This window comes from Gymnogyps californianus, chromosome 11, assembly GCF_018139145.2.
Source record: "Gymnogyps californianus isolate 813 chromosome 11, ASM1813914v2, whole genome shotgun sequence".
NCBI lineage: Eukaryota > Metazoa > Chordata > Aves > Accipitriformes > Cathartidae > Gymnogyps > Gymnogyps californianus.
Genome location: NC_059481.1, coordinates 4,142,870 through 4,164,461, shown reverse-complemented (window position 1 = coordinate 4,164,461; position 21,592 = coordinate 4,142,870). Strand labels below are relative to the sequence as shown.

Below are 21,592 nucleotides of genomic sequence, written 5' to 3'. Positions count from 1 at the left end.
GATTCTCAGAACATACTTTAGTGGGGACCTTCAGATGTCAACTCCTGCTGAGAGGGACCCTTTGAAAGATAGCAGACATTACTCATGTAATTGTTTAGGCTTTCACTTAATGATAAATATTAAACTTAACATGCTGCTATTAGTATTAACGTTTTGCTCCAAGTTCAAAGCAGCAGGGAAAAATGGCTTCTTATTTATAACTACTATTTTCTAAAACAGTAATAATACCACATAATTAATGTGTGCCAGATGATGCTACATAAAATATTTAGCAAAATGTTGGGCATGTAACAGAGACAGTTTAATCCTTTTATATCTTACAGCATCTGTTTTGCCTAGCTAGGACCCAGCTGCAAACAAATTCATAGTTACATAATAAAACCAGTTTGCTATGTCCTGCATATTCGAGTGGCAACAATGTTTAACAGTTAACTAGACATTATGGCTCTAAAATGCATTTACTGCAATGCACATACGCTGTTAACAGAAATATAGATTTTATGTGTTAGCCTTATGTTAGGAACACCAGGTGCAGTGCAGTGGTGGACCAGTTGTCATCAAAAACTACAGACTTGCAATTTCAGTAGAAACATTACCCAGTAATTTTTGGAGCGCTCAGAAAACATTAGAACTCCAGTGTATCACAAAAGAATAAAATAGGTTTTTTTGTGCCATGCTTTGGGCTAAAATATATTTTTATTTACTCTAAATTGGGCTGACCACTGCATACACACTGAGCATTTCAAAATAAGAGTCACACACTGCATCCTTTAACACATATCTATTTCGATTGTGGAGGACATGCAGTATACAAATGGATTCTCAATATATAAAATGACCGTATTTACTGCAGAGCATTCAAATCAATACAACATGTCACTAGAAGTGTGCTGGAGGAAACTACTGTGTAAGCAGCCTTTCTTCGGATGGCTTGTACTAACTGCATTATGTCTTGCAGAGACATGCACAACCTAAATATGGATGCAGGGTAAGACAATACAGAAAAACATGAGTTTAAAAATTAAGATTGAAGATTAATATTCAATTAGGGATTGAAATGCTTAAGTACTCTGTTTTCGTCATCGAAAAGATTAATGATTTACACAAAGAGATGCACTATTTTTCTATAAAATGAACACTTGATATAAAAGAATTTTGATCATTGACAACGTGCTTAATGAAATTACTACTTCGGGTAATGCTCATTTTAGGAAGGTACAAAGTTGCTAAAATTATTTGAGTTGAATAAGGCCCATTTTTCTGAGGAATCTGGTATCTAGCACTTTTCATGTAGCAGCTGATTAACACTGTGTAAAGCCATTTAGCCCTACTTTCCAAACCTTTTCTCGCTGTAAAAATCTTAAACAGCATCTTAAATGTAAAAAATGCATTAATGCCAGCTGCTTCTATTTTCTGTGGCAATGTGTACACTGTACATTTCCATTAGGATGATTTAGGAAAAATCACTAATTATATTTCACAGTTGGTCCATTTAAAGTTGTCTTTCGTAACAGCTTTTTATTTATCTGATGTAGAAAAAAAGGTGGGTTTTTTTTTTGTACAGAGTATTCATGATATATGTTATATATCTGTAATATACATAAAGATGGAAATACCCTAGGTCTTTTTAGCTTGGATCAGTTTATCTATTTTGATTAAAAGTTCCAAAACATTCTGATTTAGAAACTTAAAAAAAACCTACTGAGTGTTTTATATGGAATGGAAGTTAATAGTTTGTTTAACATTTTCCTTTTCACTAAAATTAACTTAAACTTATACCCTCCCAAAAACATAGTTTAAAAGAAACAAATGTTGACCCAGGTGGATTTACCATTGCTATTTAACGTTTACATTGCAGCTGCTGCTGGCGCGTTTCAGTGAGGCACGGCAGGTCGCTCGAGAGGCAGAAGCAGCGACCCCGGCTCACCGCCTACCTGGTCCGCACCTGCGCCTCTGGCAGCCTTTTCTTTAACTCTGGAAGCGACGGGACGGTGCGTGAGGGGCGCCTCTGGGTACGGCGCTCAGCGGGATCGCCCCAGCTTTCCCTCCGGGGTACCTGCTAGTTAGCTCCTTCCCGTAGCACCTGCCTCCCTCACAGGGAACTTCTCCTGACAGCCCGAGGGGGAGGCGATGGCCATTACCCGCCCGAAGCAGGGCCGCTGAGGCAACGCAGCCAGCGACTAGCGGTAGGATTGTCCGGCCAGCCCCACACGTCTCCCACACGGCGCGGGGCCCCGAGTCGGTACCCCCGGGACCGGCCGCCGGGAAAAACGACCCGGGACGATGCCTTACCGAGGCCGCTGCTGAGGCTCGCGCCGCCGCCCCCCGCAACGCGCCAACCATTCTAACGGTTCCCGCCGCCGCGCGCGTTCCTCTCCCGCCCCTCGCGCCCCCTCATGGCTTCCCGGCGGGGCGTGGCCAGCGGCGCCCGGTAGGAGCGGCGCCCCGTCGCTGCGCCCTGTCCTCGCCGCGGGGCGCTGAGGCAGCGGGGGCCGTGCCCCAGCCATGGTGGAGCTCGGAGCCTGGCTGCGCTGCGGCCGCCCCCTGCTCTTCCTCACCTGCATCTTCGCGCCCTTTCTCGGCCAGCCCGGAGCCGGCCCCGCCGCCCGCGCCCCTTACGCGGGTAAGGCGCCTGGGGGTGGCCCCGTGTGGGTGAGGGCCGACGGGACGCCCTGCCGGGGCCGCTGGGGAGAGGTGGGTGGCAGGCAGGCGGTTCAGCGAGAAGCTGGGAGGGTGTCGGAGGGGAGGGCACAGTCAGCTGGGAGTTACGAGCCCTCTTGCACCCCGGCTTTCGTGTAAACCCGCCGTTGTGCGGGGCTAGCTCGCCGCCGGGGATAGGGGGAGGTTGTACCAGAGCGCAGGGGTCTGCCGGGCCGCCGCTGCCTCCCGTGGCTGTTCCGCTCCTCCGTCTGAGCCCGGCTCCGGCGGGCAGCTGGGAGTGGCGGGAGCGCGGGCAGGAGGAGAGCGCGTTTCGTGTGGAAAAATGAGGCGGGTTTTTGCGTGTGTGGGGAAATGCTGCCGGGGTTGAGACCGCCACGCATCACGCTTCGTTTTCCGCGCCATCAACTTTTGCCAAGACAAGGCTAAAATAAGGCTGATTTCAAGGTGAAGCGGGGTTCTGGCGGTCGCTGAGGAGTGCTGAGGTAGGGATTGCAGGACTTCTGCTACTTTTTAAAAAAATGAACGTGAGCCACAGAGACCGTGGTCAAACGGGCTCACTAGAGCTGCCCCTTTCACAGAAGAGGGGAAAAGTGCCTTTGCCAAACTACGGCTTGTCAGGTGCACATCAATCTTGACTACCACACATTTCATTATGTAGTTGTTACACTTTTTAAATGAAAATATAACGCTTGGAAGATCTGAAGTGTCATAGCTTTCAGTTTTTGCTCTGCTCACTTGCTCAGACGAGGTACGATTGCAGATTTGTGCATGCTCTTTGCATTTGCAGCTGCAATGGAGGTAAATTTAAAGAATGTATTTTAATAATTGCAATATCGCATATGGATCTGGCTGCGCATAAAAATGTCCCTCTTAAGAATTTATAACAAAATTCTTTTTAGTTTGGTCATGCGTTATTTCTTTGACTTCAAAAGAGTCAGTCTCATAATTCAATCAGGATGTAACTTTCAGAGTTGAAGGATGTAAAATAGCATGTGAAGCTGAAGTGTTTATAAAATTACACAAAGATTAAAGGAGCAAAATCAATGCTCTTTCAAAGAATTATTTAGAAATAGTTATTTCAAAACATTGCTTTTATGTAATTTATGGGTACCTTGCTAAGAGTTTTGCAAAACGTCTTGAAGTCATAACTGCAATATTTACAAGCAAATACAAAATTGTATTGACATCTCGTTTTAATTCAACATACAAAACCTCAGTTTGTTATTGCTAAATGTGATTTAAAAGATTATTCTTGGTCTTAGTATTTGGAAAAGTAGTGTTTTTCATCATGACAGAAGATATTACTATGTGAAATGATTATGTTACATTATATGGTGTATATAACTGTATGGAATAACCTGCAGTCACGTTAAGGCAAATTTTGCCTTTTGGCACAAGCCAACGGTTTTGCCTTCATTGAGAACTGATCATATGTAGTGAGGATAAAATTTTCTTTTCACAATTTGTTTGCTCTAAAATAAAATTAAATTTGTTATTAAGAAGATGAAAAACATTATAGCTCCCTATTATTAAAATATAGGGCAAATGGAAATAATAACCTGAATCCAGTATCATGTACATACAGTTAAAATTATTTTAGAGGTATTGCTTTGCATGTGGTACAGTAATAATTTTAATGAGTAGAAGTGATTTATGGATGTGACTTTGTTTTTATGATACTTTAAGAGTGCTTGTAAATGGATTTGGTGTTTCCTTTAGTTAGTAGTCTGGAGGTGAACTAACCCTTTATCCTGAATAACTCTGATTTGACGAGACAAAATATGTGCTGATTTAAAATACAATCAAATTATAAGTTTTGTTCCTTGCTCTGAATCTTAAACTAACAGGTGAGACTCAAATGTACAAACTGAATCGAGATTAACAACCACCTATAGCACTGCTGTGCCATGCTGCAGACCTGTGATAGTGTTTCCTTGGGAGTTCATACACCCAAACGTTTTCCACACAGTTTAACAGGTCGAATCCTTCTCCCTGCCCAACAGGAAGCTGCAAACCTTCCTGCTTATATGGGTTTCTTGCGATTTTTCTCTTAAAATATTTTGTGCTTTCTTTTGAGATTCTTAGGAAGAAAAACATGAGCATTGATTTGTGGAGAAATGTCTGTGTTGATTTGTAGAAGGAACTGCGGAAGGAAGTACTTGCATGGTTTCCCACTTTTCAGAATGGTAAAGCCTGATTTTTGTATGATAGTTTATGTTCTGAAATCTCCTACTCTGTTTTTGAGCAGAGTATCTGATTTCTGAACAGAGTATCTGATCTCTATGAGCCATAGGATTGTATGTTCCAGGGTATCCAAGACTAGAATCGAGCTACATGAGCAAAATTCTACTGGGGCAGAAGGTAATGCCAGTGCGCAACTTCTGCAGCACCCAGGGCTGCACTGGCAACTTGTGAGAAGCCCAAGGCCTGTGTCTTATTTGCATAAAAGTCTTATTTACATAAATTGTGGATTTGTGTTTACTTCCATGATGCATACCGTCTAAATCTATATGAATAAATGGTTCTACTTTTAAGATTCTGCATACTTGTTCTACCTTTTACTCCTTGCACTATCCGCACTTGTATACACACTTTCTGCTGCTGGCATTCAGCATTCCTCAGTGCTGTCTTCACAGTCCATCTTCAGTCCTTACTGACAGGTCAACAGTCAATGAAAATGATGCAATGGTTGAAAGTGGTATAAAGAGAAATGACAAAATCCTGGATCTGTTACAGAAGTCGTCTACCTGGCTTCAGAGTGATCAGAATTTTTACCCTGAGGCAGCCTGACATGAGGCAGCCTTTTCATGTACCCTAGCTGTTGGGCAGTGAGAAGGATCACAGTTTTCTGTCTGCTGAAAGCTGAATGGAGAATATTAGTGTCAATGAACTCATGAGGAAATGCTGTGCCATGCCACAGACCTGTAACGTTAGCACTATAGGTGGCTGTTAATCAGGAGACTACTGCTGGCAATAGCTTCACTACAGAGTTCAGGAAGCTCTTTGGCATATTTTGTGTATTTACGATAGAATCCATAGCACAGGTATTCAGAAAGGAATGGTTTGTGCTCCAGTTAGCTCTTAATCTAAAGACTGACCGTTAGTCCGTAGTTGATTGTATCTATTTCTTGATTAGTTACAAACTACATGGCAGTATATTATGCTGTTATTAATCAAACTTGTAAATGCATTAATATGAGCCGTAATTATCTCTTGATGCTAAGCTATTAGGGGATAGTTTAATTCTACTTTCCAATTATCAAGCTGGAAACTTTAATCTTTTAAATTTGAGTTGAATGTAAGAAACATCTTCCCTGCTTTCTATATGCAGCTGTTGTACCTCTGTTCATATGGTAAGTGCTAAGCAATATTGCAGTTCAAAATCCTTGACAGTTTCATGTCCGCAATATGCCATTTTATTTTGCTACTGGTTGGCAGGAGATTGATGTGCTAGGTAAGAGAGAAGGCAGAAATCCTCCCAATAACTTGAAAGTCCAGGAGTCAATGAAAAATCATAAAAGTTCCTGCAGCAGCTAGCAGCTGCCAGGCATGTATTAATACACAGTGATAGAAATACAAGGCTGTCACTTTTGTACTCTCAGCCTTTGAAATTGCAAGACAACCTCTGCACAAAAGAAAGCAAAAAAATTTTGCAAAAAAACTACCGACAAGAAATGGTCAAGAATAGCCACCTTTTCCATGCTTGTAGGTGTAGTGATGGGCTTTGGCTTTATTTTTTAAACAGGGGAGAAAAAGATACTTGTAGGAAGTACAGAATGTAATAGCTGGCTTTTCTGACTTTTGTTCAGTAAGTTGAGTAGAGTTAGTAATCCTGCTTTGACTTACAGAAATTCTAGTAAAGATGATTTTGATCTTTCTAAATGCTTACTGTTAACTAAATGCTTGACTGTTAGTGATTGGATTCTTGGCAACTGCTAAAGCATAGAAGGAAAAGTAGGCAAAAAAATTGAAGACCATACAGAAAGTATGACTCGCAATCCTTTTAAAGGGAGGGGGGAAGCAGTACAGAAATAAAACTTACATTTTATACTTCATTTAATATATTAGATATCTTTTCTGCTTAATGAAGTAGTGGTGGGAGATTCTCTAAAATGTAAAGGGAGGCTTAGACAGAGAGAGATCTGTGTAGTTAATATTAAACATGATCTTGTTCCACTTTTTCCTGTCTGCTGCAATATAAATATGACTTGCAGTTAGAATTGTCACTAGCTACCAAAATATTGTGATGTGACTAGATTTGTTTGGGGAAAAATTGTAAACTTAAAGGAGGAAAAGCACTGATGCTTACTGTAGAATAAGTTAGTTTGTAGGAAAGATGGCAAACTTTTTTTTCTCTCAAAATGACCACTGAACAATTTTTAGAGTAAGATTTAAACAGTTACCATTGTGCTTCTAGACTTCAAAGTGCTTACTTTGTTATAAATTATGTAAAATGTATTACTTAAAAAATGGCAGTATCATCTTAATAAATATACTAGTGTACTGAAGGCAGGTGTACTGTATATATTCATTCACCTTCCTGGTTTGTAGGCAAACTATTAGTTGAATTGTAGTTTGTAGTGGTTAGATTTGTGGATGACAGTCTGTATGTTATGATAGCACACCGTTAAAGTGTGTTAACATTAAAAACATTTGTTAACTACAAAATATGTCTATTTTGCCATGTTTATTGTCCTTTGTAGTGTTCTTTTTCATTATAGTGGTAAATGATTATAAATCTGCACTAATAATATATATTACTTCTTAATCTACATCTTAACATTAGGCTTCTAAAAAGTGACCCTTTCCCTTCTCCATGGACCTGTCTTGAAAATACACCAAGTAGCGATCCAAAGAAAACCTGAAATCATTAACACTCAATTATATCAATTAGAAAATGCTTTGAATTATATTGTTTAAAGTATAAAGACCAGTGTTATACCTGCAATCCCAATGTGGTTCTTAGACACTTTATCTAAGGAAGCGCAGAGGAATATAGAGTTCAAAGAAAGTTTATTCTTTGGAGAAACACGGACTATGATGTTCTCTTGTTTAAAAACAAACAAACAAAAATTTATGAAAAGATACGAGGTATAGCTGTAACACTAAATATTTCACTGGTAATTCTTATAAAAAGAATAATGCTGCTAAATCATGTTAAGATGCTAAGAAATTTCATCCCATAATGGTACAGTAAGAAACAATGTAAAAAGATTTTACAAAAGAATAAGACTTTTGTAATTTATCTGAAGCATTTAAAAAGTCTGCCATTAGCAGCACTAGTGAAATTTTGACTTGAGTATGTTAACAAAATAAATAGACATGTACATGTTTTGTCATGCTATTCATGCATCTGAGACCCATGTAATGCTTCCTCTTCTTTTCTAAATAGCTCTTCCAAAGTACTTTTATTAAAGAAGTTTGTTAAATGTTTAGGGAGGAAACTGAATTTTTAAATACAATTTTGAGTTACCATTTTGTCAAAAGTGTGCTCCAACTACTTCAAAGTTTATAAAAATTGAATCATTAGTCTGCTTTGTGCATAAATGTTTATCTCCTTTTTGCAGAATTCAAATTTCGGCCATCCAGCTTTTTCTCATGTGATTTAGGGTTTTTTTGCTGAACATGGGATCCCACTGAGAGGGAGTGAGCAGAGAAGAGTTTCAGATGTAAATTATAAAGTAAACATTGTCATTGGGATTTATCACTGAACAATATAGAGAGCTACCTTTGATTTAGACTGCAGAAGTTACCTGACCTCAACAAAAATAAAGCTGCACAAATACAGGCATGCTTAGAATTGCCCTTCAAAGGCTACAAATCTTCTGAGGTTTTTTTTTTTAGTGCAGTGAGCTAGTAGCAAGGGTGAGTGCTTCCATAATCTCTTGCCATCTGATTTAGCATGAGATTTGTACTCTGGGTTTTTTGTTTGCCAGTCTTGCTAGTCATAGGTTTTAACCTCTTTCTGCTTTTCTCCAGCCAGCATAGCCAGTCTGCTGCCTTAAGCCACTAGCTGTATTTTACCTTTTTTCCTCTCTTCTGTACCTTTTTTCTGCTTGCCACCAGTTCTTCACGTTTTTTTTTTTTTTTTTAGTGGTGCTAATACCAATAAGTATCTAAGAGTTACACCCTTTATTATAATCTTAAAAGCATACAGATACACAGAAAAGAGAAATGAAACACATGCAGTTTGTGTAACAAGTGAGCTGAGTGGTCCTATTAAATAAAAAATGGAAAGGTAGGGGTGGTTATTTATTTTATTTTTGCCGACTCTTAATATATTGTTACCATCTCCAGCTTCCTCATGGAGCTGTCCTTTTTATAAGCTGCCTTTTATAGACCAGTATGCCCCAGCTTATTAATAAACAGAATAAACTAGAAATATGAAAAACTGTGGATATTTCTGTGATAGAAAAAAATTAGTTGAACTATATTGTTAGTAAATATAGTCATCTTAATAAATCAGTGAGTATACTGTAGGTCTGACCGTAAAATGTTTGAAAATAATTCTGTAAGTATATAAAAGTGGTAAAGGAACGTGTCCCCATTTAGCATAGCAGAGGAGATGCTGTGTTTTAAGAGAAGTTTGATCTGGAAACAGCATGTACCCTGAATATGCTGTATCGCTGTACAGGAGGTCATCTTACAGGAACACAGAAATGGTGAAAGTGCAACTTTGCCTCTGCATTGCTTCAAGGTCAATTAATGGAGAGAGAATACCCAGCTGCATAGTCATTCTCAAATTGTACAAAAAATTCAGTTGAGAGTTGTAACTGTAGAAGGGAAATGTAATTAATGCTAATACAAAAATCAAGTATTTATGAAACATTAGGCTGAAATATACACAAAACCATTCATAATCCAGGAAATAGGGATATAGAAATAGAGAAATTAAGTTGTGTCTTCAGGAAGCATTCTTTTGGACATTTGTAAAAAGCAGGACTTGGCAAATCTATGTATAGTTACAAATAAGAAAAATTCCTTGGCTAATGAGGATACACTGAACCTAAGATATCAATAAAAATAAATATATTTTAACCTAATAGCTGTGAAAGTAACTTGTGTGTGTGTAACATTTTGTTGCTGGATCCTTTTTGGCAGTAATTCTTATGTCCTATGTGTTTTCCTGTATCCACCCGAGGTATGCTCAGTGGTACAACACAAGTTGCCCATCATTTCTTTGCTATTACACAACCCACATGTCGACAAGCTTGAAATGGAAATATGTTAAATTGTAGAGCATGTACAAATAGTACACCTTGAAGAACAATAGGTTTGCGAATGAATGAAATACACTGTAAACAGATAGATTTGTATTTTGAAACAGAAGGGTGAACTGTCTTAAAACCCAAATGCTGATTTGGCCTGCAACAAGAACCATTCAGCAGCATGTTAGTGTATGGTAAGATTTGGAGGGAAAAGGAGTCCTGCTGCTCCCGCTTTGCTGATCCAATTCCTTAAGCTACATTCTGCTTTTGCTCCTACTATAAAATTTCAGAGAAGATCCAGTTAGTATTCATAATGATAGTTCTACTGGACTGCCCCAAACCTGCAGTGCAGAAGGCAGGGAATTTTCTTGTGGTTGGGCTGTGCAGTGCTTCAGGTGTTTTGTCCGAAGGATCTGTAAATGCAGCCTTTTGCAGCGCAGCAGGAAGCCGCTGCTGTCACAAGAGCACTTTGATGAATGGGAGGGAACTTAAAAACTTCTGTTACCTGTCTTAGTTGTCTAGGCTGCAGTGGTTGCAGTCACATAGAACTAGCTTAGCTTCGTCTAAATTAATGGCTTAAATGGTGTTAGCCAAGTCTCTGCAACAAATGCAAACCATCAAACTGTTGATCAAATTCAGAGGTAGATTTTGCAAGTTGTGTTGAAATGAAAACTGATACCCTATGCAAGTATGATGCTACCTGACATAACTGACAATTTAGTAATCCCAGGCAATTCCAAAATTTTAGTACTCTTCAATGTCTAATAATCTCTGATTTACCAAATGTTGATGGTAATGAACTTCAAATAGAAATTGTTTATACTGCCTTTAATTGATGCTTTTGTTTCTTTTGCCTTCTTTATGAGAAAGGTTAAATACCATCAGTGTTTTTTCTGCATGTATTGTTCACTACTTTATCTACATCTGTTATGTTCACTAAATTCACCTCCTCTCCAAACAAAATAATGTTAATCTTTTAAATCTCTCCTTGTATGGATCACTGTCTCTGGTTTTAATCTCTTTATGACATTCTCTGGTGCTTTTCTGTTTCTGATATATCTTTTTTTAGATGGATGCTGTTAGTGAGCACATCATTTCTAGAGAGGTCGTGCCATACATTTATGTAATGGTATAATATTTTAAATCTGCATTAAAAAGAGATGATTGTGAACATCTTTCTTCAGTTTACTCTGTCCCTTAAACTGACTATAATAATCGTTAGGTCTTTTTTCGGCAGTAGTTTCAGTCAGTTTAAATCTCATCAGTGAGTAGTAAAAATCTTTATCTAGAGCATATCTTCCTGTCTTCTGGTGGTTGCTCTGACTTCTGTCTGGGAATTGGAGACCCTTTTGGAGCCATTCCCTTCAAGGTGATGTGTGTAGTTTGTGCTGCTTCTTGAAGTGGTGGCCTTCTTCAGGTCTTTCACACTGCCTTTGAGAGCTGTTCTTACTTGAGTTACTTAGCTAGACACTGATCTTGCCTTTTTTCCCCCTCTCTCTCCATATCTTCCCCAAGTTTGCCCTTCTCTTATTTAGGGTATATAATTTTTTGCATGGGTTCTCATAATGGAGAAACCTTAAACTTTGGCTTTTTTTGGGTAGCAGGGTTTCTACTGATACACTTCGGTGAGACCACATTAGTAAAAAACTAATTTTTTTGTGGATTCCCAAAGATAAAGGACAGCAGTTGCTTGATGAGGTGCTTTAGGACAACTTGCATATCTCTTTTAAAATCCGGGCTGCTCTCTGCCTGCAGTTTCTGCATCTACAGTACTTTTTTTTCCAAAGCTCTGCCATGTATTCCATTCTCTCAGGAAACAAAAGAAGACATTTAGTTTCCACTTCTTTATAAGCTATACAAAGGTTTTTGGTTGTTCCATGTCATCAGTCAGTCTCCAGGTATTGAAATGACTCCTTGAGAACTATTAAAAATAAGTGACTGAATGTATACTATTACTTAACTAGAAAGGTGCCTTCCAGTCAATATAACATTGGAATAGGTAGAGGATAGACTGATAAATAGATTGGCACGTGTTTAAGATACAAAACAGTGTCGGGGAAAAAGTGCTCTACAAGTACTGCAAAGTTTATACATCATAGATGTGACCAAACATTAGAAGAAATAATGTATAAAACATGAAGAGACTTACGTTTCAAACTGGAGCACGAGTTATGCAATGTACTGGAGACCTGTGTAGTGTGGATGTAGGTTTTTAAAAAGTACCACCTTGTTCTAGAATGATAGAACTTCAGTCTCTAATAGATAAGCTTTCAGTTTTAGAGGAATTCCATAATTGCATGGCACCAGGTAAATTATATAAGTGCATTTTGTCTTTATTACTAAAATTATCTCAATGTTCTTGAGTCATAGATTTTAAAAGTGTGATAGTGGTATGGAGATGCTAATAAAACCAGGTAATTTTATAAAATTCTTCTTCCAAGACCTTGACCATGCTCCCAGAGAAAATGGGATAAGATGAGAAATTTAACTCTGCATAAACATAGCTGTAGCTCTTTGGACACAGGAATGCAGATGTACACTGTTCGTTTAAATCAATGTTAATAAATTACTTTTTTTATATAGGTATATCTGAACCTTCTTTTATTGCTAAAAGTGAAGATCGTTTGTTTAAACATTTATTTGAAGACTATCAAAGATGGGTTCGTCCAGTGGAACGCTTGAATGACACAATAAAAATAAAGTTTGGCCTTGCAATCTCTCAGCTAGTAGATGTGGTATGTATAGTAAATAAGTTTGTTTATTTTTTCCCCTAATTCTTAAAATTCTGGAACATAATGTCATATGAAATAATTGTGCATATTTTAGCTTAAACACAATAGATTAAACCTCTAAAATTATTATCAACATAATAAAAAATGCATTGTAGGCGAGGGCATGAAAAAGTGATTGCAAAGAGGTTGAGAAGACAAATGGCTCATGTTTAGTGGCTTTTTCAGCAAAAAAAAAAAAAGTTAAATTCTTAAGCCTAGGGAATTGTGTTTTAATTTATTTATTCAATGGGAAACCCACATATTTTTAAACTTGATCAATCTCATTTCTGTAAAATTCAGGAACACTTGCAAATACTGCTCTTTTTCCCCTCTTAAGCAGCCTTAAAAAACCTCTAAGCCTTCAAATATGTGACTTCCATATTGAAGATTATCTCTTGGCATTACCTGTGATGTAAAAGAGATCAATCAGATTTTTTCGCCCCCTGATACTTATTCACTTCAGAATATTCTTTTCAAACTGAATTCACTGTTTATAGCTATAAGAGGAGTTTTTCTTCCACATGTTGGCTGTTCCTTATGTTTCCATAGAAAACCAGTAAGACTGCATAAAATACGGTCAAATAAAAAATTGGAAGGGAGAAAAGAGACACAGAAGGGGAAAATTATCACTTTTAACAGTTAAATAATCAAAGGTCATAATCGTATGTTTAAAAGGTTCTCATATAAACATACTTATCAGTGACTCGAATGCTTTTAGAAGTATGTTTTGTTTATTAAATTACAGACCTCTGTGAACTAGAGCAGCTAGTTACTATGAATGTACTTTGCAGATTTTTTTTCATAAAGATGCTTTATTTTTATAGGATGAGAAAAATCAATTGATGACAACAAATGTCTGGTTGAAACAGGTACGTGTAAAATATCGATGAAAAATTCTGAAGCTTCATAACTGCAAGTCAAAAGTTGGAAGAAACTTTTCTAATTAGTTGTATATTCAAAAAACCTTAGTTGTTGCATGAATTTTTATTTTACGTAGTATCTTTAAAAGAGATCCCTGGAAATGCTTTAAAAGGATTAATCATTATAAAACTCTTAAAAAACAAAACCAAACAAACAAAAGGTAAATTTTAAAAAATTACCTAATTAAAAGAAATCTGATATGGCATTGCACGGCCATTTAATATACCAAGGTGCATGTATCCAACCATAAAAGTTACTGCTTCAGTACATAAGTTTTCTTTCGAAAACTATATTAAGAAAAGTAAGGGTTTGTGTAGTCTTTTGTATAATAGTTTTAAGATCTTTCTCTTGTAGGGTATTCGAGATTATCAGATAAACATCACTGAAGAATTTCAGTTTCAAAGTTGTATATGCTTGCTATAAAGAGCTAATTTTTCCTCTTAAGAATATTTGTTTATGGTCAGGAAAAAGCCTCAAGCTTTTTAATAATCAGAGTCCAGTGCTAAACTTAATGGCCACTAGTAACTTGGGAAATGCTGCTCACAAATCATTGTTGATTTAACATAGAAGAATGTTTGCAGACCCTGATTATACTGACTAACTTACTAAATAATTTTTGTTTGGGCTACTTCCTTTGTTTTTTTCCCTGTTGCTTCCCATTCCCTTCTTTTTCAGTAACTGTAATTTCAGGCAAAGTTTTTCTTTTCAGGAAAACTTTGAGACTACTCAGCAAGTATGAGATGGCAATATGTCGATGATAATACTTTGTACCCTCTTAATAGTTTCTGCAAAACTTGTTACAGTTGAACCAGTTGAAATAAAATAAGAACTGACCTGAATCTGCATTTAAAATTCTATACGATGGTGAATTCTTAGAAACTTGAATTTTTCCGCCTGAGCTTTTAGTTCAAGTATAAAATTACCAAAGTACTACTATGCTTTTAATGGTGCTATTTTTAATGTTGCTGGTAGAAATAGGAACGACTATCTTGTGAGAGTTGCAGCATGATTTTTTTTTGGTGAAGAAAATGTTTAAATTGCTTCTGATCGGCTTCCAAAGTCATTGATATTCATTCAGAACAAGCTTTTTTCAAATTTAATTGTCTATACGTTATAATAGCTCTTGCTTATGTATACATGCTCTGAAAAAGGATTTTAATGTGTTAAGTTTGTACAGAAATACTGTCAAGTGGCTCTTATAACAGAAAACAAATATTGGATGAGGTAAATAGATGTCTGTTCAGCAAATACACTGTTGTGTGCAAATTTTAGAAGCCAGTTTGATTTTTTTTTTTTTTAATTGCCTTTTTATCTATTTTTCATCCAGTCTTGCCCTGCTTAAATCAACTTCACAATAATAATGATTTTTACATCTCACATATCCACAGGAATGGATAGATGTAAAATTAAGGTGGAATCCTGAAGACTATGCTGGAATAACATCTATTCGTGTCCCATCAGATTCTATTTGGATTCCAGATATCGTATTGTATGACAAGTAAGATTATAATCTTTTCATATAAAATACATTTACTTTCTAACTTTGCCATCCAAGCTGCTTCTGGGAGGCTCATTGGATAGATATGCGTGTACATTTAGTAGAGCTAAGAATGTGTGGAATAGTTTGCCTCTGAATGCAAATGGATTTTGTTGCCATGTTAAATGCTTAAATGTTTTGCTTTGCTTCTCTATGGAATTTCTAGTTTCTTTGAAAAGTTTATTTCCCCTTCTTCGTGTAAACTCTTTTTTTTTAATTAGAAAACAATGTCTTGCACAGTGCTGGATACAAACTAATAGTGTAGAGTGATGGGAGGGAAACAACTAATTCATGCTGTTTTAAGTCATATTCAGCATGGATTTAAAATTAAGTACACTCAACTGTAAGGGTTGGGGGGGGGTTGGCTGTTTGGGGGTTTTTTTGAGAATTAACAGATCTCAGAAGCAATAACTTTTGAATTAACCTTTCTGCTCAACTTAGGTGCATATACAATGCTTTTACATTTCCTGACTTGTTGAGTCAGGAAAAAAGGCTGTTGCAGTGATTGTAAATTCAAGTTTGGAGGTGGCACACAAGTATTGTCTCACCTGCTTCATGACTTTTTTTCTTCAATAATTATGATTTGGCCAAATTGAAAAGTATTTATGCTGTATTGCCAATAGAAACACCAGAGTTTGGTCATGCTGTTAAAGGTCAGGATTTTTACAATCCTTTAATAAGTCATTGGGACCACAGACAGTTGCACGGATCTTTTCATGACTTTTCATTGTCTTTTCATGACTTCACTCTTCCAAAGCTCTTTACCTGTGTGAGATTCAGATTAAAAAAAAAAAAAAAAAAAAAAAGTTGACTATGAACACAATAGAAAATTTTGGCTATGAAGAGGGAGAAGGGATAAACAGCTGAAATGACAATAACAAAACATATTTTCTTATTTAAAAACACACACCCACTCCCCCCCCATTGTAATTGCATGCATATATCTCTTTTTCTTTCAGTGCAGATGGACGTTTTGAGGGAACATCTACAAAAACTGTAGTAAAATATGATGGCACCATTGCCTGGACTCCACCAGCAAACTACAAAAGTTCTTGTACTATTGATGTAACCTTCTTCCCCTTTGACCTCCAAAATTGCTCTATGAAATTTGGTTCCTGGACTTATGATGGCTCACAGGTTGATATAATTCTTGAAGATTATGATGTTGACAAAAGAGACTTTTTTGATAATGGAGAATGGGAAATAGTGACTGCAACAGGGAGCAAAGGAAATAGGACTGATGGATGCTGCTGGTATCCTTTTGTTACATATTCATTTATAATTAGACGTTTGCCACTTTTTTACACGTTGTTTCTCATTATTCCTTGTATTGGGCTTTCGTTTCTAACTGTCCTTGTCTTCTATCTTCCTTCAAATGAAGGTGAAAAAATTTCACTTTGCACTTCAGTACTGGTATCTTTGACTGTTTTTCTTCTTGTTATTGAAGAGATTATTCCATCATCTTCTAAAGTTATCCCACTTATAGGAGAGTACTTGGTGTTTACTATGATATTTGTGACATTGTCCATTGTGATAACTGTCTTTGCTATCAATATTCATCATCGCTCTTCGTCTACACACAATGCTATGGCACCTTGGGTTCGCAAGATATTTCTTCACAAACTTCCCAAGCTGCTTTGCATGAGAAGTCATGTAGATAGATACTTTGCTCAGAAGGAGGAGACAGGAAATATGAATGGATCAGAATCATCTAGGAACACCTTGGAAGCAGCTCTAGATTCTATCCGATATATTACAAGACATGTTATGAAGGAGAACGAAGTCCGTGAGGTGAGTGTATTAGTCATTACACTGATTTTGTAAAACTGGAAATTAGAAAACCAAGTAATGGTTTACTATGCAGTTGCATATTAAATATGTGCTATGGGATTTCCAATTTTTGTATTTCACTGGAAGCTGTGTAGTTATTTCCACTGGAAAGAAGTACAAGTGTGGTACAATACTGAGAATTCTTATAGATATTGGGCTCATACAGTACGGTCCTTGGGTTCTTTAAAGTCTTTTGCTTTCTTCTAGAAGTAAGTTCATGTTGTTAATTACACATTGTCAGAGATACTTGTCTGTTACAAGAGCATGTACCATAGCTGTTCCCTACAGTGCTGCTGGATGTTATTTTCATGATGAGAGAAGTAGATATTTTTCATTTTAATGTTGTACCTGAAGACTATCTGAAAAATGCATTTGCCTTACATTTTCAGAATAAATACTGCTAAGCCTTATTTTGCAGCTTTCAATTCCAAATAAAAACAATTTTTAATACCCTAACTTATATTAGTTTAAATACAAGCTATAGCCATATGTTGGTCATTTTGTGCTGAGATCAAACATGGACTAGATGACTTCTTGAGTGTTCTTTTCTAGCCTTACTATTATTTGTCTCTAAGTTATATCAAAAGATGTCAAAGGCTTTTTTTCAGTCTGTACATTTGCACTCTGAACTATCCTTAATGGATGTTTACACCATTCGGGTAAGAGCATTATGAATCTGTTTTCTTTCCATGGTTTTTAAACTAGCACCATTGGTACATCAGAGACTTAAATGCTATTTTTAGACTAGTGTAGAAATATAGAAGTTGGTTGTGTGGTCTCTTGATACTGCTGTCTGTTTCTGATGGCAAGGCCTGAGATTCTTTCAATTTATACAGAAATGACTGTCTTCAAAAGTTGCTGGTTGCTGAGAGCGTGTTCTCACATGCTAGCCTAGGAGTAAGCTAATTCCTCCAACGTACCTTCTCAGGACCCAATTCTGACATTATCACAAGGGATCCAGCCTAGATTTTGAATAAGTGTATCTCCTGTACTGTTAAAACAGCATCTAATACCACTGCATTGCATAAAAAACACAAATAGAATAGTTTGCTAGTAAATACATAATTTCCTGTAAATTAAGGGTTGGTTTTCTTTCTCTCACTGAACTTATTCTATTTGACTGTGAGTGACAAGAGAGGTGATAAGTATTTTGTTTTTCAGGTGTAATGTTGTTGTGACTCTCAGCCTCAGAAATTAATATACAGCTGACTGGGGATTCACTTGTATTTTATTATTTGGGCACCAGAGAACGCAAGCTTTAATTGCAAAAGTTGTTAATAAAAACTACAGAGCTAGTGCTGTTGTAGCCTTACCTCTTAGGAAGCAGTAGGCTTGGGAAATGTGGATAGCTCCAGTTCAAATCAAAGACAATTGTTTGGCAGGGTTTTAATTCGCTTGCACAATTATATCTGCTATACTTGCAAAACTGTGTATAGATATGAATAATCCTATCAAAAAGGAAAATAGTCTTGAAAGTACTGTGAGTATTCTCCCTAGTGTCTAATTCTGTGCAGCAATAACTTCACAGCTTTCAGATCTTGTATGTAACACAACAGCTGCTGTCTACTGTTCATATATATTTTTTTTTTTTTTAATTTTGGTTTGGGTTGTTTGATGGTTTGGGTATGTTTTGGGGTTGGGGGGGGGGGGGTTTGTTTTGTTTGTTTTTTTTTTTTCCCCCCAACTTCTGCTTCTAGCTCCTGTCTGGGAATTCCACTTTATGATGAGGCTGTGGCATGAATCCTAAATCCTGCAGTATGTTAGAAAATTGCGTACCAATTTAATCTCTCTGTAGTTGAGGATGTTCAGTGCTTGTCGGGTCAGTTTCTGCATTAAAATCTAGTGTTGGTCTATATAGCTTACCAGTCTTCATAGAGGGAAGTTTGTTCCTGTTCTAGCTCATAGAGTAATTATAAAAAGTTATTAAAGGGGGTTACCAAATGGACCTGATTGGAAAAAAATGTACTGTAGAGTGATTAAGAATTGCAGGGTTTGGTACTGCATTTTTACCTGTTCTCGCACGTACTGACCAACTCTTATGCTCTTTGTTTTTTAGGTTGTTGAAGACTGGAAATTTATTGCTCAGGTGCTTGATCGAATGTTCTTATGGACTTTTCTTCTGGTTTCAATAATTGGATCACTTGTGTTATTTATTCCTGTTATTCATAAATGGGCAAGTATAATAGTACCTACGCATATAGGCAGCACAAATGCATAAAATATTTTTGGATCTGTCTCCTGCTAATATGGCTCTAAAGAGTTTTGCAGTAGCTCTGTTTCCATGCACATTCTTTGTAGGCATGTTTCTGATAGAGTAAAAAAAAAATCCAAAACCAGAAAATTACGTTTATATTAACGCATGGCATCCCTAGGACGCATAGAAGTCAATTTGCTTATTGCCAGTCTACTAAGTTACTTCTAAATCAGGTCAGAATTAAAAGGACCTTCTCAAGCAATTGCATGTATGATATGTCAAAAAAAGCATACACTGACACCTGCTGCGAAATAGAAGGATTTAAAATTTTTTAATGATGATCACTGTAGTCCAATTATTAAATTACTATATAAATTGTTAAATTGAGTATTAAATATTTGCAGATATTTACACAGTAGAGTTGCTTATTTCAATTTACTGTAGTATGCAAAGAAGAATTTTTATCAGCTCTCTTGAATGTGTTGTAAAAGTATAAAGTTTCTACAGAGTAAATTTAAAATAAAAATACCAGTTAAACTTCTTGTATATTCAACATATAAGTAAAAATAGGCTATGTTTTGCCTTTATAAATTTTCAGTGGAATTTGCTGCTAAATTTAAACCTTGTTAATTCTATCTTACTAACATGAACATTTAATACAGTAAGCCTTAAAATGCCTACAGGATACATGTATATCGATATCTCTGTATCAGCTATGGAAAGGAAGGCAAAGACAATTAAATGAGTTCCCAAATTGCACAAGTATTCTAATGGACTGGAACATTCAGATTTCTTTATTCTTGATGAAGAATTTGATACAGTATGTTAGTTGCAAACATGTTAATAATTTCCTGCCTTTGTGTGTTTCTCAGAACTCAGTTTTTAAGCACAGGTAGAAGGAATTTGGGGAATGCCTTTCTGAAGGAAATGGGTTGAAAATTATTATGCTGTGTAACCAAATACAGATGATTAAGTTTTCATACATCTGTTAAACCAAACTTAAAAAGCTACCTTTAATAGGTTCTCTCACTTATAGAACCATATGTAACTCTAAGCAGCGAGGACTTACAGCTTTCCATACTTTCTTTTTTCTGAGAGTGTTGAAAACTAACTTGCAACTTTTTAATTATTCCATTAAAATATATTCTTTTAAATACTGATTTTAAATTCTTTACATTCATTCCGATGCCACCTTTCTTAAAAGCTTTGTTTCTGGAAGAGACTTTAAAATAGATGGGGGTTTTCCTACACCAAGGTTTTGTCAGTGTACTTTATAATATAGCTGCATCCTGCAGGGCTAATACAGTAATGCCAAGCTAGAGCAAGTCTTGGGAAGTTTTTATTTGCTTAAATTACTACATTAATAATAACATGTTTAGGTGAGAAGTTTAATGTAAATTGTGGTATCTTTGATAATGTAAGTTTTTTATAGTGATTATGAATTTGGAAAACGGATACATCCCCCCCCCCCCCCCCCCCCCCCCCCCCCCGTATCTCCTTTAGAATAGCACTGTTTGGCACTGTACTGATTATAATACTGATTGCTTATGTCATACCTTAAATATAATTGAATATTTATTTCAAATTGTTTTCACCTGTAGGACATTCTTGGTTTTGTGTAGCTTTTTAAGGCTCACAGGCAGGGAAATGATGCCAGGCAAGCCTTTTTTTTTTTTTTTTTTTTTTTTTTAAATACCAATTTATAAATAATTCTGATTGTAAAGGGAGTCACTCTTCCTCTTCAGTTATACAATTACATCTGGCATTGGATATCCATATTTCCTCTATTCCTATCATAATTAATTTTAAAGGTGAATTTGCAAAGATTATCTGATTTAATCCATTAATAATTTTAACTTTCTCAGTATTACTAAGATTAAACAATGCATCAGTGACTTTCTCTGTGTGGAAGTTGCAGAAATAGAAATATTTTAGATATCTTATTTCCTCTTTAAATGCAAAATTTCTTTTTGTAGTCCTCCTTGGGTTTGAATTACTGACATTTACTCTTAACTGAACAAAAAGCAAAGTAAGTAAAACTATAGATTAGCTATATATATTACTTTTTTTAACTCCCCACCTCATCTCTTTCCCCTTGTTAAATGATGTCTGTAGACTGCTCAACTATATCATAAGGTGATTGGCAGCATATTGGCCAATGGAGTCCCAGTCTTTATATTTTTGCAAAAGCATGAATTTCTTTTAGTCACTTCTACAATCTGATCATGATAAATACAGATAAGATAGCTGAAACTAGAATCCTTGGGGTCTTCAGCTTATCAGGTGTGTCTGAAACAAAATAATTTTAATAGACTCAGAAGCATGGACCTTTACTTACGTAACTTGTTTCTGAATGTGTTGAACTGTAGCTGATGCTACTTTATATAAGTTTTTGTCACTCAGTCAAAATAAATGAAAAAAAAAAAAAAAGCACAATTTTCAACAGCTTGATTCTCTTTATTTTCATAAA

At 36.4% G+C, this 21,592-nt stretch overlaps 1 protein-coding gene across 3 annotated transcripts; it reads left to right on the top strand.

Moving 5' to 3' along the window:
- Positions 1–2,505: 2,505 nt before the first annotated feature.
- Positions 2,506–20,270, top strand: CHRNA5 (cholinergic receptor nicotinic alpha 5 subunit). Of its 3 annotated transcripts, none has more exons than XM_050903050.1 (6): positions 2,506–2,623; positions 12,453–12,601; positions 13,465–13,509; positions 14,950–15,059; positions 16,058–16,889; positions 18,985–20,270. In XM_050903050.1, the coding sequence occupies exons 1-6, from the start codon at positions 2,506–2,508 to the stop codon at positions 19,144–19,146; spliced, it is 1,416 nt and encodes a 471-aa protein (XP_050759007.1). In that variant the 3' UTR covers positions 19,147–20,270. The 3 variants fall into 3 exon arrangements, with proteins under 3 accessions (XP_050759007.1, XP_050759006.1, XP_050759008.1); XM_050903049.1 differs by having other exon boundaries at positions 12,453–12,604; XM_050903051.1 differs by lacking the exon at positions 18,985–20,270 and having other exon boundaries at positions 12,453–12,604; positions 16,058–16,351; positions 16,731–16,799.
- The last annotated feature ends 1,322 nt before the right edge of the window (positions 20,271–21,592 follow it).